The sequence below is a fragment of the Cupressus sempervirens genome, chromosome 3 (genome assembly GCF_028749045.1).
Source record: "Cupressus sempervirens isolate cs-2001-9-10 chromosome 3, ASM2874904v1, whole genome shotgun sequence".
NCBI classification, from domain to species: domain Eukaryota; kingdom Viridiplantae; phylum Streptophyta; class Pinopsida; order Cupressales; family Cupressaceae; genus Cupressus; species Cupressus sempervirens.
The window spans coordinates 825,626,411-825,644,550 of record NC_143120.1 but is presented as its reverse complement, the minus strand read 5'-3'; the positions used below and the strand labels follow the sequence as shown (position 1 = coordinate 825,644,550).

Genomic DNA, 18,140 nt, shown 5'->3' with positions numbered 1-18,140 from the left:
TTAAGTTGAAGGGTTTTCCCAGGCTAAGTTGTTGGTGTCTGTATGTGCTTTCTTATTTTACTTTTGTTTATTGTTGTTTATCATTATATATGGGCAAAATATTAACATGGAGCACTAAGAACATTCCACTTCATCCAGCACCCTTTGCCCTCGATTCCAAACAGTATGCACCAAGACCTGTAAGGATGGCAAAGAGGTAAAAGAAGGATTTGTAAAGGCCCTTGTAAAAATGCATTCCAGTGAGGGGGCAAGAATACTTCACCCACAATGGACTAACTTTTATAGACTTCGGGGTAACAATAGATAAAACATTAGCTCGAAAGGATCCTATTGAATGGTGGACATGTCTTGGGAATGATGCACTAGAGTTGAAAATGCAAGTAATACATTGACATAATTTATTAATTTGATTAGTGTTACTCGTTTATATAATTTGATAATAATAAAAAATTGAATGTCCTGATTAACAATTTATTTTTCAGCTTCTTTCACGGGCTGCTAGTTACTCTGCTGCAGAAAGACATTGGATCATATACAGCTTGATACACTCTATCAAGAGGAATTGGCTGACCTCTAGATGTGCACAGAAATTAGTGGTCATCCCTAGTGCTTCACAACTCCAGAATCGTCAAACTTTAAAGTATCAACAAACCCTAGTATTACAATGGGATGTTGATCTAGCCACCCAGACTAATGAGAAGTAGACATAGGAGTGATTGGTTGGAGGTTCATTTGATGAAACAGCCTCTAATACTCATAGTTGCAATGACTCAGACACTAATTTATATGATATGTTGGCAGATGTCGGTTACAGGCAGCCATCATACCTTCTATTACTGTGTTTTGGACATTTGTAACTTCATCATTTTAACATTAGGTTTTATAGTCTTTGGGCATTTTGGTTAAAGCAATATTATTTAAATCATATGCACATTGAATGTTTGACATAAGTTATCAATTACCAAAGCAATTAAGCAGTACTAACTGTTGCATTTTACTAAGTAGTCAGTAAATGAAACTTCCCTAAATTTTTAAAATTTAAAGTTTTTGTGTCTGTGTCTGTGTGTTAGCTGTCTCCAAAATAAGGCCTGACAAAATCCTGTCCCAGAATCACATCCTGCCATTCCCTTGTCCTTGAAACTCAGTAAACCATGGGATAGATGCTAAGATGTAATAGTGATTCATTATATTCTCATTTTATCTTTAAATAAGATAATCAAAGCTCTGTATGTTTTTTAAATTGTCTGATCTAAGCTAGCCAATATATTTCTACAATTATAGATATTTTCATGAGTTGTCTACGTTTCATTTGTTTCATTGTCTCTTTTGCTAACATCTAGCTTGACTTGACATGCCTCCCCCCCACAAATTTCAGTGGTTGCAAGTTTGGAAAAATTGCATATGGAGTTTTTTCTCTCTGCAGAATGAAAGCCAGTTTCTGCAGAACAGTGATTGCTGCTTTACAAGAGTTGGACTCTATGACTATATCCTTAGAGCCTCATTTTTCTATAACTGTTTCTTTTGGAATAACAAGGACTGATGGACCCACACCATATGTTCATTGTGAGGGAATTTCAACAGATTGTCAGGTACCTGGAAAAGCTGCATTCAAGATATTAAGGCAGTTGCTTCTCTGCTCTCCACCGTGTGCCATGTAATATGCCGAGGGAGCATATGCTTCCAAAGTAATCTTGAGTAGCAGCATGTTGATATGGTAACATTTGTCACTGTTAAAATGCAGTCCAACTATGTTAACATCGATTTAACCTATCATACAAAGGCTTCAGTGATCTTTTCAACATCAATAGTAAAGCCTTTGGGATTGTCAACAGTTATGCTTCAAATGCTGAAATTGAAAGGACTCTTCTTTGGAAGTCAATTGTGGAACTGCCTAATGCTAAGTGTGTCCACAATGGGAACTTTTATATGGCTGAGGTTGCATCTGACAAATAAGGCCACCTCCTAAGGAGATGGACAGCTGGTCATTGTGAAGAATGGTTTTATATGTGCAAAACATTGGGCCTTCATGATCCCAAACTTGGCTGCCAAAATGTCTCTTTGGTTTGCTAAGCCTGATCCAACACGTGTGTGGAACAAAAAGAGTAATAAAGCAACTTATCCACGTTGTTAATTTCACAAAGCTGCTGTTGGAAATATAGGAGGAGTAACTAAGAGAGGAGGGGTGAATCAGTTACCACAAACAATTCCAAAACGCTTAGATGTCAAAACAAACTTCCTTTTAACTCACAGCTCAGTTAGAACTAGATATTCACTGTAACTCGGTTAACAAAGCAATCTTAAGATAATGATGTGCATTAACCTTTAGTAACTTAGTTGCAGAAAGATAAAGCAGTAAGCAAATAACATGAACACGTGAGATACTAAGATTTAACGTGGAAACCCAATTTAGAAAAACCACCAATGTAACTAGTTATAACTTTTCAGGCTTCTGAAATGAGCCCTGTTAAGAACCAACCCTGTCAAAGATTACAAAACACACTGTTAGGTGTTACTCTGTTAAAGGATCTCAATCACTCTGTTAGGAGTGGCCTTGTTAGAGGTCTTAAGACACTTCAATCTAGAAATGCTACCTAGTTAGAGGATTTACAAAATGACTGTTAAGTCGACTTTGTTAAGAGATTTCTTCACTGCTACAACTGTTAGAGAGTAACAATGATTGACCTGATTGACGAAGCAACTGAATTGCAAATTCAAATCACTGTTCTAGCTTATCCTCTGGACCCTCCCTGATCAGAATATTCTTTGCAGCTCCTTGGATACTCTGCTCTAAATCAGATATCCTTCTTTACTCACATCTTATCTTATTCTCCACTTTCTCATATTTCAATCCACATCTTGACCTTTCATATATATGAAATTCAATGTCAAGTCAGCTTGAATACCCTTTCAAACAACATCCATTGAGTCAGCTTGCATAAACCAACTAATAGATAAAACTAATCTGCTACAGGTCAACTAAAACTAGGTCACTCGGTTACCACTGAGTTCCTTGGTATCCGACCTGACTCAGTTTACACTAAACTCCTTCGGTAACCAACCTGACTCGGTTTACACAGGATCCTAAACTTGCTCGACTGATACTAGAGTCTTTTGAACTCGATTCCAACTGGCAGTGCTCGGTTAGAGTATAACATTTGTGTACAATCAATGAGAATATACAATTGAATAATTGTTATCAATAGTTGTATCTCGTTTTCCAGTTCTTGTGCTCTCAAGTCATAGCTCTTGCCATATATCATGCATTCCAACCACTCTCAGATGTGTTTCCAGCTGGAATGAGGTTTTCAAAAGCCCAAACTTGAAAAAACGTAATTTTTCAACATTTTATTGCTCATCAAGGACCAATCCTTAGCTCATTTCCCAACTATGCAATTTTTGGGGTACAAAAGAAATTTGCAATGTATGAATTCAAATAAATTTTGAACACAAAAATCAATATTTATATTCAAAAAAATTCAAACATAGAAAACAAGTAGTTAAGCTGTAGATTCCTCACAACTTGTGTCACAAATTTATGTGATCATTGTGGTATCTTCCCTCTAATTATCTAAGCACATTTGTTTAAGAATTTATTCTTCTTGCTATTAAGTATACAACTCAGTTTGGCAATTCATGAAATATTATGTTCAGAAATGGAGGACAATACATTCGTGTTCCCAAAAATAGGCTCGTAACAAATATTCATTGTCTATATAAAAAACCCTTCATTCAATGTGTGACTTTTTCTCTTATGGGAGAAATTTTATCATATCTTACTCCCACTGAATATATCAAGATACTTTATGAACCAAATTTCATATGACTGCTATTGTTAGGCTCAAGTGGCACCATATAGGAAACTGTCCAAGGTAATTAATAAAAAAGCGTCACTATTTCCTCATGTTCCCTACGTTACAATTTGAGCTTTTTAAAACTTTAGAGTGATGTGCCTATTTTGTAAGCAAGATTGAGGTCTACAAGTGAGAATAGAACTTTCCAAAGAATTGTAGAGCATTAAAGTGGAAATCATTAGCTCTTAAAATTGATACAATGTCCAACATCACCTTTAATTGTTTGCACCAGTCAACTTTCAAGAAAAATTCCCTAGTAACTTCCAATTTCAAGCCAGAGCTTCTTCGAGACCCATTGACGCCATTTCTAGTTCTAGACTTGACATTGAAACTTGAGCATGCCTGCATTTTCTATTGTTTAATCCTTTTAATACAAATTTCCTAATTTTATTATGATGCCTTCACCATTTCTTAGCTCATATATTTGATAATATAGATCAAATTATAATGCTTTCATGTTTAAATTTGGTCTGTGCTAATAAATATTATAGAAACAATCTATTGATCCTAATGCGATATACAACTTAGGGTTTCCCCTTCTGTTCTTTCAGCAAATAAATAGTAACATGAAGATTCCTTCTACTAAACCTAGTGCCACAAGTGGTTAACAACATTAAAATTGGTAAAAGGACCCTCACCTAGGGCAGTAGGGGAAGAAAGAGAACAAATGTGAAAGGCATACAAATCATTAGGAAAAGGTAAGCAGAAAAATAAGGAGAGGTTACCTCACGTAAGACAATTTTAGGAGAGGAGTTATTATTGATAGGAGGAGGATGGATGCTTATATTTTAAAATTATATAGGAAGAGAGTGTTGAGTTGCTTAAATGCTACTGTTAGCTTTATTTATTTCTTGTTCCATAAAACATTTGATTATTCATGTGATAAGAGTATAAACAACGAAAACCTAGGGCCTGAATTCATGGGTTAAACAGTAAACTCTATTATATTTGTTCTCCATAACTCTATGCTATGGAAATGCTCAGAAAAAATTAAAAATAAGTTGACTTTGTCTCCTTTTCTACAATTCTTTATGTTATTTTTCAACTCTAATTTTTCAAAATAAAATTTTACTTTGCTTTACCCATTTTTTTATTTTTCACAAGCATTTTTTGCTGCAACAGATAAAATGACTAAAAGACTATAATTTCTTGTTAATCCGGGTCAGAAACTAAAAGATATATAAGTTCTGAACTTCCTGATCATTCATATTTAAGGTTGAAAGACAATTATAAGTTCTGAACTTCCTGAACTAGGTAGTAATAAAACCAATTAAAAGCAATACCTTCACATAGTTGGGTTTCTTCAGTTCCACATGTGATATATAGCGCTCAACAAGAAATTTAAATCCTATTTGAAGCTCTGCATCAAACGATTCAGAGTTCTTGTGATATAATATAGTTGATCTTTGACACCATGGAACAAAATCTTCATACAAATCAACAGCTGCTACAACAGCAAACAATTGTTCTGGAGAATACCTGCACATGCTCTTTCCTGTCAGTTTTGCATCTGTTTGCTAACATCTTAATCACAAGACAACAATTATAACCTAAGTTACCGATCCGGATGCAGATTCGAGAGCGGATATTGGATGCGGATGCGGGAGGAAGCACGCGCGCGCGCGTGTAATTATAATATTATTATATATATGTATGTATGTATGTATGTATGCATAATATATGCAAAGAAATGCAAGAAATATACAAAAACAAATTATTTGTTAGTATGACTATGATACTTCACCCTTTATCAAAATTGAAGATATTTAAAAATTCAGATGATATATCAATATGTGTTTGTTCAACATTAGAGTTTAGTCTAAAGCAAATAAGTTCCAAGGGATCATGTTCAAGATTCCAACAAAATAAAAACTTAGTTCATGATTGAAGATTCAATCAACTAATATGCATCAGAGTCTGAATCATAAGGATTCACAAGAAAATCCACATTCTCATCATCCTCTCCAACTGCTGAAAGATTGTTAGAGCACATGCAAATAAAAAGAAACTTTAAGTTTGGGCGCATTTTATTAGTTTTCTGGGCGATGGACCCATAAATAAAAAGTTACTTAAGTTTGGGCATTTTTTATTAGTTTTCTGGGCGATGTACCCATAAATAAAACGTAACTTAAGTTTGGGCATTTTTTATTAGTTTTCCGGGCGATCGGCCCATGGATTCCTCTGGATGCGTCCTGATTCCCTGTGTAATCTGGCCGGAATCCGGCCTATGTAGAGGCTTGTGGCAGGCTTCTAGCCTGATTACACAGGGAATCCAGAGGCATCTGGAATTCAAACGTATCCACCTCTGAATCCACCTAATCTAAGGACGAATCGGTATCTTAGATTATAACCATTCATATCAAAGTAAATTAATATGGTAAATTACTACCGCACCAAGCAAATTCTTAAAATTTAAAACTAAAAAAGGAACATAGCAAACATCTGTAGGAGGGTGGATTGATATGAATTGCTTAAATCATACTGCTAATAATCATTTCACGACAAAGGAAAATTGTTTCCTAAGGCTGAAAAGAAAGAACTCGCAGCTCAAAAACAGATTTGACATTAAAATTCTAAAGCAATGCAGCAATGCCAACATATCAGCCCATTTATATTAATTACATCATGACAAATAAATAACTTCCCAAAAGAGTAGACGGCAGAGATTTTCCCAAGATATAACAACAAAAATTCCGTACTAAACTCGGGGTTCAGGAAGTTCAGGTTTGAAGAATCGGTTTACTGGTACCCCAATATATTGAAAAGGGGGGTTCGGTAGTACAAAAACATGTAAAAATACCATACACACACACACACACACACACACACACTTATGCAGCCTAGAAGCGTGAGTTAAGATTAGAATGTCACATACTATAATAAAAACAAGAAGCGGCTTGTAAGCCATTGATCATGCCGTCAATGCTTCAAAATATATTTTAATATAGCCAACCAACGGCTTTGTGAGATGAAAGGATTCAAAGCAATTTGTATTCCATTTGATCAATTACTAGAGTCACGTTTCAAAGATTTCAAGTAAATTATGGCTTGAGGGTCTTCAAAGCACCTTGTCAACAACTATATAGCAGTTTAAAATTTCAATCAACGGCAAATGCAAGAGATGAAGACAAGGCCAAAGAAGAATGCATGCAAAGGAAATGAATAAATTTGATGTTTATGTTGGCTTCTCAACAACTTGATAAGACTTCCAAACAATATTTAGCATGCAAACTCATAAGATTCAGAAAATGAACCATTTTCAAACTGCAACAGTTGAAAGAATATTGGGTGATTCTCCATTGTTCTACATTTCTCTAGGATGTGTAATGAAAGTAAATTATAAATACTAGGTCCATGTGTAATAGGAGCATTTGGGACTTCTATGAGCCACTTGAGCTATTGATTTGTACAATCAGTGATCATCTTCTCACAACGTGATCCCTTTACCCTGCAAACTCGTCTATTTTTCATTTCAGTCAATGTCTAGAATGTATTTGTAATTTGAATATAGGACATATGTGGAAGAGTGGTTCTCAGAAATTCGCCAAGCTTCACCCAAGTGTTGGCAATATGGCTAAGTAGATGAGTAAGTGTTGTCATTTATGGCAACATACATATTTTGGTATTTCATTATGAAATCAGTGTTAGAAAATTGTCCAAGTATTGGACAGTTTTCCACAGCCCATAGAGAGATTCGATAAGTACGGATGACAGAGTTTGAGTTAGCTCATGTGCAGTTAAGGACTGATAGACGACAATGTCATGATGACGTATGTCAGTTTGCAGATTTGTACGGACAGTATGGCGACAGTTACAGAGGAATTACCAATACAGGTAATTAACAAAACCGAACAGAGCATGACAGTATAACCGATTGTACGGCTTAAGGAATTATTTTGTTATCAAAATAATTACTTAGCCATGATGGGCTGACATCCTAGATATTAACCCCGAAGTTATTTATAATTAGCCAAGTGTGTGGAAGTTGTAAGGCCGACTGATCAAGAGTTTTGTTAAATTGCAAGGTATAAGTAAAGATCATTTCTTGTGCAACAAATGATGAAGCGACATGTGATGCAAACTATTGTGAAGGAAGTTTATATGATATACGAGCTTTGTATGATGCAAGACCTAATATATGATCAGAAGATTCGCAAAGTGCAGCAGTGAGATAGTACTATATGTATATCTATACTTGTGAAGAAACTTATTTGTATATTGCATGTTAGGGCAGTGAGCTCTTCTTACATACTTTGTATTTGATCTACCAACTCCTAACAGGGTTGAGGCTTTTAACAGGGCCTAGTCCTCTACAAAGGACTCGAGACACTATATGTACTTGATAGACTCCTAATAGGGTCAAAACCCTCAACAAGATTCTTTTGTTTAGTGGATCATCTTGTGGGATTCATCCCCACCGGGGTTTTTCCTTAGCCATGGTTCCCCAGTTAACAAATAATGGTGTTAAGAGTTCTCTATGTGTATGGTTTTATTTATTGTTCAGCATTGTTGGTTCACTTTCTTATGCAAGTTATCAAGTAATTAACAATATTCAGTTGTGGGCAAAAGCTTGTAGAATATTGATTCACCCCCTCCCTCACCCGCCCACCCCCCCTCTCAGTATTATCTATTTCTAACAATTGGTATCAGAGCACAATTGCTCAAAAGAGGCTTAACAGCTTGAGTAAGATCCCTATGGATATGGAATAGTTGAAGAGAAATCTTGAAAAAGCTCTTGAGCAAATTGATCTTCTTACTAAAGAAAGAGATAACCTGAAAGATAGGTATGAAAATGCAAAAGTTTACATTGGCAAACTGAAAGATAAGATTGATGATTTGAGATCTAGGGAGGAATCACAAGAACAGATTAGTAACAATGATGAAATAGGAACTGTCAAGAAAGAAAATGAGATCTTGAAGCATGAGTTGAAAATTGTTGAACTTAACTAGACTCTATTAAGATAGAGTATGCAGCACTAGAAAAGTACAATACTATTGTGAAAGGAGAATTGACACAAGCTAAACAGCAGTTAGAGAAGCTTTATTGTAGTAGTGAGAAATTGATGAACAGTTATTTTACCAAAGATCTTATGATAAGACAGGCCTTGGATATCTTATTGGAGAAAAGTCAGCCAAGAAAACTAAAGTTAGGACAAAACCACATCCAGTTGTTGAGACCCCTAAGCCTAAAGAAACTGATTAGAGTAGGATAGAATCAAGCATATCCACAAAAGTACCTAAGGAAATAGAGCAAATCAATCTATCTGAGAAACAAGATGAACCTAAGCAAACAGAACCTAAGGAAGTTAGACATGAATTCAGAGGTAGATGTTTTATATGCGATGAAGTTGGTCATATGAAGAGAGATTGCACAGGTAAGTCGTTTATGTTGAAATCACTTAGATCATATCTGCAAATGTATTTTCATTGCCATTGTAATTGATGATTTCCAAATGCAGATTTGGATCTCATATATGTATAATATGAGAGGACGAGACATGTCTCTTCAAGAGACATGAAGAGACATGTCTCTATTGTTAATCACCATTTAATTTATAAATAACTATATGCAATCTCATCTTATATATATAATATTAATATATTAACCATATATGTAATATAATATAATATTATTATATATTAATATATAATGCATAATATACATATTATATTATATATATAAGATATATAATGCATAATATATAATATATATTATATATAAGAATCACCAATAACAATTTATCTAAAAAACATAAACATAGATTAATATATCAAATAATCAATGTTTTACTTCTACTGACGCTAAAACATTAACACTCCCTCTTTAGCAAGGGAGAAGTAAAACATCATTAGATTAGAATCAAAATCATTATGTAATCAACACAATGTATATTAAAATCTCTTAGCAACATAAAGTATTTCGTATGGTCTCTACTTGCACTTAAGCAATGTCTAGAGATGTGCATAGTGATTAAAATTTTCATGATCTCTACTTGCACTTAAGCAATGTCTAAAGATGTCCATGACACATTTGCAGTTCATGATCTCTACTTGCACTTAAGCAATGTCTAGAGATGCCCATAACACACTCATGATCTCTACTTGCACTTAAGCAATGTCTAGCGATGTTCATGATACACATATGATCTCTACTTGCACTTAAGCAATGTCTAGAGATGTTCATGATACACATATGATCTCTACTTGCACTTAAGCAATGTCTAGAGATGTCCATGATAACAAGACTATCATTTGTAAGATCGTCACCTTACAAAGATTACCTTTTGTTTGTTATCATGGTGTCCGGCAAATTCTAGCCCAAAGAACCATGATAACAGACCTATCATATGTAAGATCGTCACCTTACAATTATTACCTTATGATTATCTATGCCAATGAAAGATTGTCACCTTTCATTACATATCTGAAACAACAATTATATAACCAGATATAGACTAAAATCAACATATCAATTTTTACCTTTGAAATATTTCAATTTAACATTTCCCTTTAGAACTTCTCCTCATAGAGAAGATATCATCCATAAGGGATTGCATCTCAAAATTTCTCCCTCTGAATATAGATCCCGAGATGTCAAGTCCTCTTGTTACTTCCTCAAAAAAACTCTCTTTTCCCAAGGATGCTTGACAAACTCATCACTCCCTCATGATATACGTAGGAATAGGCCCATCAACATCATGCAGTCACCCACATGGATTTCTAGACTCCCAATTTTTAAAGCTCCAGCATTGCCTTCGAAGAAGTGTCACACTCCCTCTTAATGTAGAAGAATCTCATAATCTCAATCATCAAAGATACTTGCATCAAAAGCCACACTTGATCATCAGGGTCTTTGGAACTATTATCATTAGACTTAGTCTGCACAATATTTGGTAGCATTTTGAAGTACCAGCCTTCTTTTCCTATAAGACTATCCTCAAACATAAAGGAAAAGATCAAAGCAAATGACCCTTATAGTATGTATAGAATTACAAATAAATGAATAGATAAATGTAAAAGATACAAGTACTTATCTACCCATGAGTATCATGGAATATCTCCTTTTTTAAGGATGGTTCAAGTGGGAATGAAACATTGCCCATTATTCCCCCCACAATGTAAAATTCTTACTCTTATATCGTTGAACACTTTAATATCACATCAAATTTGACAACTTCTTTCTAAGTCCCAACTTGCTCTTTTCATCCATAGACGTTCAAAACCTTAAGCTTAGTAGTATAAGCGAACTCAAACTTTTCCATAAGGGATAGACCCATTAAATCACATAGTTGCATGAAATTACAATCCTTTTAACTATTACATTTTATCGATCATTGAAGATTCTATCACAACACGATTTACCCCCTCTGAATCAATATAATCGAGATCACCGAAGATTGACTGAATCATATTCTCTATCTTCTCCCTCTATTTCAATGTTGCTTGAAATACTAACCTCCCTCTGAATCTCAATTTCCCTCTATTTCTGCAAGAACATTCTCAGAGGAAAAAATCCAAGTATATAGCTCTTGGTTGTATAAATCAAAATGTCAACATGCATGTTAGTAATTGAATTCATGCTCATTACTAACAACATAAATGATTATAACATCTCTCTTTATTCTCAATAATAGAATTAAGATAACACAATGCTCAGTTTCTATATATATGACTTTCCCCCCTATGACATATTCTCCTCCCATTTCATTTATATTTCAATAACAATATTAGTACTTCACATTAATACTAATAACTTATATTGTTTAACATATTTATACGTAACAAAATATAATATTAAATTATTAAATATCATTAAGATATTCTCCTTATAAATTCTCATTTATATAAATATCTATATAAAAAATCATGTATAAAGAAGACTTAAAATAGTAATACACCTTTTATACTTGCCTCCCATTTTCTTTTATCATGGGTCAACTACTCTAATCGGATGATTATGAGATGGCCTTTCAAAAGTATTCCATCAAACATATCAACTGGATTAATTATGATTCAATATATACCAATGTTGAGTGTGAGATCCGATGGTTTTTATATATTTCTACATAATAATATAAGATCATCCCAATATAATATTGATAAAAAAAAAATTTACTTTGAAAATATACGTGTGTATATTCAATCTACTAAGTATATATCTTTAATCTATATTCACTTATATTTATATTTATATTATTGCTTATCACATTTGCAAAAATTAAATATTTATATTACCAATTTATTACGCCGAAGGCGTTCCTATACTGAAGTTTTAAAACTTCAGAATTCCATCCATGGTCTACGTTTGCTAAAGGGCAATGCAAGACGATGGAATTGTTATTGATCGTCGGATTTTGCCGCCCCACGTCAAACCATCCTTTCACCAACTCCCATCAACGAAGAAATTAAAATTTTATCCACGATGTTTCTAGATTAGTGTGTATTTATAGTCTTAAAACATGGTCTACATTCCCTCCAAGAGCTCCGGAATGAATCTGCACCATACAGTGCCTGGTTATTTGATTAGGCGTGTACTAAGTGGCATCCTGTGTGCTGTCCTCTCAGTCTTGCCTGTCCTCAGTCTTGCCTTTGCCGAAAATATATGCTTCCTCGTTATTATTATTATTATTATTTTATATTTGTTATATTCACACGGGCTCAAATTTTATTATATTAAAATAGACGAGGATTGGGGATTCCTATTTTAGCCGTTGTTATATTTTTCTTATTCATTCTTTCCATCGTTTTATTAACATTTATGGTAATAATAATAATTAGTTTAAAGTATTAGTCATTATCTGTTATGATTATTTGTTTTTGTTTATGGGGTCAAATGGAGTACTCTACAATAGAAGATGAGTTGCAATAGATTTTGTCAAGCTTACTATTTCATTTGCATTAATAATTATCCCGTATACTACTTTAATCTATTAGAATTTGAAATACAAATATGTCAATTCAATCAAATGACATTAAAACGCTTCCTTAGTTATTGTTTTAATTAAATTGGTGATTCATTTTCATTGAAGTTAAAGTTTTGCTAATTTTAGATTATAGACCATAAAATCATCAAATTGGTGATTCATTTCCATTGAAGCCAATTTGATTTATTAATTTTTATATTATAGACCATAAAATCATTTATGATTTTAATGTTTAAAAGAGTCTATAATTCATTGCATTTTAATGATTTTATGGTCATTGCATTTCTAATGTTTCATTTCTAATCTACTTAACTCTAATTTAGGAAAATTGATTTAATTTGATCACTTGTAATAAACATTCACTCTATCTCCTCCTTAGTGTGTATTAGTGAATGTTGTAATGATTGTGATACATAATCTCATTTTTCTTTTATCTTACATTAAAAAAATAATAATAGTGCTCACCAAACTTCTATAATAAAGGAGATCTTTATGTATTGGATTAGTACTATAGACATTGTTAGGGTAAGGTTTTACATTATGCGTTCTATTATGGTTGGGGTTATAGGTTGAGGTTTTTTCAGGGATATAGCTAATTTATGGTTAAAGTTAGGGCTATTATTAAAGGTAGGACAATGGTTTCAATTTATCTCAAAGCTAGAGGTGTATTTACAATATGGGTTTTGATTATATATAGTATTATAATTATGGTTTAGATCAATATGGCTTAATATATTAAGATTCAAGGTTAATGTTGAGCATGATTATCTTCCACATTAATAAGTTTACTTATATTTAATTGAGGTTTATGATAGATAATAGTAAAAATAGAAAAAAAAATTCCTTCCTAATCTCATTTGCTTGGATCCATCCATATTAAATCCATAAAGCTTAAAAAGCTAAAACCTCAAATATCCCTTAGTCCAAACAAACCCAATATGCGTGTATGCTTTAAACTAAATAAACTTCAAATAACAATATAGGTATTTGAAACCCTAAATAAAATCACTTTGGTTGTTGGCGTAATGAATTAGCTCAATATGTGTTATTATCTAAACAAACAAACCAAATATTTTCCCAAATTGACCTTTTAATATATCTTCGGCGTACCCATTGCACCACCTTAAGGTGCAATTGCTAGTTATATAACAATAATACACAATTATTGTTATTTACATGTATCATATCTTATACAAATTAATATTTATCAAAGTATAATTAAATAATATATGAATGTATCCTCTATTGATTATCAATTCACACTTTTAATGATTACTAACAATTCTAATTCATACTCATATATCTAATAATCTTTGAGTTTCATTCTATTTCTATTGTAATCCAACATAATTGTTTATTACATTATTTCTCCTATATATATAAACATTTTTCTATTATCATTTAATTTTTATTTTTTAAAGAGGATTATATATGTTGGTTGCCTTTAAAAGGAGAATATGTTACCTTAGTTTACCTTTTATGTGGTCCTAACACTCTGTGCTTCACAAACGGTCTCCTCGGTCATTTGACCGTTAATTGGGGTATCGTTACCCAATTTTACCTATCATCCTTATTTGAGGTGAGCGGTTTGGTTTACCTTTGGCAACGAATGTCACATTCATGTTACTGCCCTCTACCTATGGTGATTTTCCTATGTCTGTACTTTGTGCGGGTACTGCACTGACTATATCATGCTTCTTTTTAAACTTAATTTCCAAGTTCCTTTTATAATGTATTTTTTGTTCTTATAAAATTGTAACTGGTCCACATTGGAGGTTAGTCCTCTCTACTTCAGTGGTGTATGAGATGGCACACTCGAAAATCTTTCTTCTAAACTTCCTTCCATTGGCGGTATTCACACAGTCTTGCCACAGTGGTGGCATTCACGTGGAAGACGACCCATCATTATCTCTTATAAGGGATAGTTGATTAATATCATTTTATTATCATTTCTATTCCTGGTATTCAAATCCTCTTAATAATTCTCTTTATTTATGATGAGTGTCCAAAAGCTTCTTCCTTATTCATTTTTCCTTCTATTTAAGGGGTGGGATAATCGAAGATGGACTCCTGAATTGATTATCTTGATTGTTCCTAATCGTAGCATAATGTTAATACCTAGTTTTCCCTCTTCTACAGTCCAGAGCACTCTCTTATGAATTACGGTTATGTCATTTTCCTTGAGTATGTTCAAACCCTTGTTCCAAGCTATTTTTAGTCCACAACACAATCAACATACTTTTGTCAATCTTATCAAACTCATTTGCTGTCATAGTCACCTAGTCACTCTTAGCGTAGAGGGCTCACCCAAAATATGGAGTATACAAGATTACAAAGTAACATGTGTTTATCTTGGTCTCAACTTCCATCTTAACTTTCATCCATTTCTGTGTTGATTTAGTCAAAATACCCAAATAGTAGAAAAATATTTCCATCGTATAGGACAAATTGTTGCCTCTATATGACCCTTTCTAATCAACGCTCCTCCATCTGTAAATCTTCAATATTCAAGTCACTGTCTGCGTTGTCTACTATGCAATGCATTACTGGTAAAGATAATCATATTCACCCACTTTGGACCACTTGTTCCCCTATTTGGTGTGCCACATATGTATTTCTAGGTGTCCTCTTATTATACATCGTATGATCCTTTTCATATATTCTTCATTCAATTTACATTTGCAATTAGGCTCTAATACCATGTTGAAATAACTTAGATCGTATCTGCAAATGTATTTTCATTGCCATTGTAATTGATGATTTCCAAATGCAGATTTGGATCTCATATATGTATAATATGAGAGGAGGAGACATGTCTCTATAGTTAATCACCATTTAGCGTATAAATAACTATACGCATATCTCATCTCATATATATAATATTAATATATTAACCATATATGTAATATAATATAATATTATTATATTATATATAATAATATATAATGCATAATATACATATTATATTACATATATCATATATATATTATATATAAGATATATAATGCATAATATATAATATATATTATATTACATATAATATATATTGTATATATAAGAATCACCAATAACAATTTCTTTGAAAAACATAGACACAGATTAATATATCAAATAATCAACGTTTTACTTCTACTGACACTAAAAAATTAACAATTTAAACCTATCACTAATTTCTATTGTTATAATTGTCATGTTTATGGTCATAAAGCAATAGATTGTAAGAATCCTAAGATTGATAGTAGTAATGGAAATAGTAGAATGTTTAGGAGCACTAACCCTGTAGGTAATGAAAGAAGGAGATCACAAAGAAAATCCAATGATCGTGAAAGACCTAATGGAGGAAGGAACCAGGTTGTATGTTACAAATGCAACAACACTAGACATACTGCAAGGAATTGCAAAGCACCTGATAGTCAAAATGGAACCAATCAGAGAAGGAATGCACTTGTATGTCAGTTATGCAATAACTTTGGACACACAGCAAAGTTTTGCAAAATGGATAGAAGAAATTTCAACAGGAATCCTAATCACAAAAGGAACAATAACATAAATGACAGAGGAAATGACAATGGCAATGATAACAATCAGAAGGAAGCACTTAAAGAGCACATTGATGAATTCAAGGAAGCATTTGTGAAAGCTAATAATCCAAGAAGTTCTTATACAGTTTTAGAAGAGCAATATTTCGATGCACCTGATGGAAGATTAAAATCAGCAACTGTTTGTGACTCATCCTATTTGAATTAAGCATTTCTAGTAGTAGCAGAGCGTCAATTGATCAGAATTGATGGTAGAAAGCTAATTAGAAGTTGGGTAGTCAGCACACGGTAGAAGACATTGTGAGGAAGCTATGGTAAAGTGCACAAGCGCTTTTGTGATCACAATAAGTCGTATGGAAGAAATAAATCTTACTAGTAATCAGAAATCGATTGTGAAGATAAAGTAGATACGCATTTAATGCAAAGTTAAGTTTGAAATGATTTAAGGATTGCAAACAAGATTGTCAGTACCATTTGTTCGTGTAAAGAATTTGGAGCATTTGTGAGCGATTTGACAATGAATTGTGAGTGAATTGAAGCATCCGAAAGTGGGAAGTTGCAAAAGCCCTAATACGCGATAACTAAGGTATTTTACAAAGCTTTCAATTGGAATTTTCAGTATAAACAATTAGCATTATGGCAAGCCATTCAGTATGTGACGTTGGTGAGAGACTAAGGTACAAGTTTAAGAAGCACCCGTCTGTTTCCCTTATTGATTAAACTTTGGGAGCATTTTCTCAAATCCCACCTAATGTACTTCACATAGAAGATGTGAGAAGCTACATTCAGTGTAAATTTGAGAGTATTGGTGATGAAGACATTCACAAGGATTTAGGAGTTATATGCAATGGAAGCCTACCCTTAAACCCAAGTACGCGTACTTGAATGAGTTAAACCTAATCAAGTATATGTTTTATACGAAATTTGATAATCATGAGTGGAGTACGATTATCCTGAACAAAGTACATGTAGAAATATTTTGGGTAGGTGATATACCTATCATAATTGATAATGACCTAATTCTAAGGTTAGGACTGAGCAATGAAGGTCATAATCCAGTAAATGACAAAAATGTCAAGAAGATTGTTGAGAGAAACTTGAAGACAAAGTTTGATGGAAGAAATATGAAGGTTGACCTAATTGAGAACATTGGAGTTAAGAGTGTTGAGCAAGATTATTGGATATAAGCTCAATCACAGTTCAAGGGTAAATTTTGTGCCTGCAGGATTTCTACATGCAGCATATGTGATGGCTGTTGAAAAGACAATAGTAAATATGTGTGAGATTGTCAGAGTGTAATTGTTGGATAACATTGCTAAGCTGAAGAAATCTAAGAATGAAATTTTTAGATTTGAATCTTTATTGACACATTTGTTCTTCTATACAACCAAGCAATTTCCCGGAATGACAAATTGGGATGGTAATGAATGTACTATGAAGATGGTCAACCAGTGTTACAGGGCCAAACTTGAAGATGTCAAAGACAGAGACATTAACAGACTGATGAAGAGTTTTCAAGTGGAAATGAAGAAAAGATACAGAATCCCTCTTGCTATGGTAGAAAAGTACGAGGATGATATATGTTTTATAGTAAAAACTGATACAACTTGTATGGAGGTAGTAGAACCGAGAGTGAAATTTATAGAACCTATGGGCTATGAAATGAGTGAAGAACTCATTGAAGGTTATGCATAGATTATATTGCAATCAAAGAGAGATATTGAATGTCCTGGATGGGGACCATATGATGAAAAGATGAAGGAAGTTCACTCTGAACTTCATTGCAAAGGAATCAAGAAGAATGTGGAGAAAAAGATAGAAACCAT

The 18,140-nt window shown here is 33.2% G+C and overlaps 1 protein-coding gene across 2 annotated transcripts in view; it reads right to left on the bottom strand.

The window, feature by feature from the left end:
- Positions 1-18,140, bottom strand: part of LOC149569322 (Polyketide cyclase / dehydrase and lipid transport protein) — a 43,130-nt gene that overhangs the window by 10,204 nt on the left and 14,786 nt on the right. For both annotated transcript variants that reach the window (XM_089822059.1, XM_089822060.1), the window contains exon 2: positions 5,135-5,330. In XM_089822059.1, the coding sequence (XP_089678185.1) occupies positions 5,135-5,330 (196 nt within the window). The remainder of the gene's footprint in view (positions 1-5,134; positions 5,331-18,140) is intronic.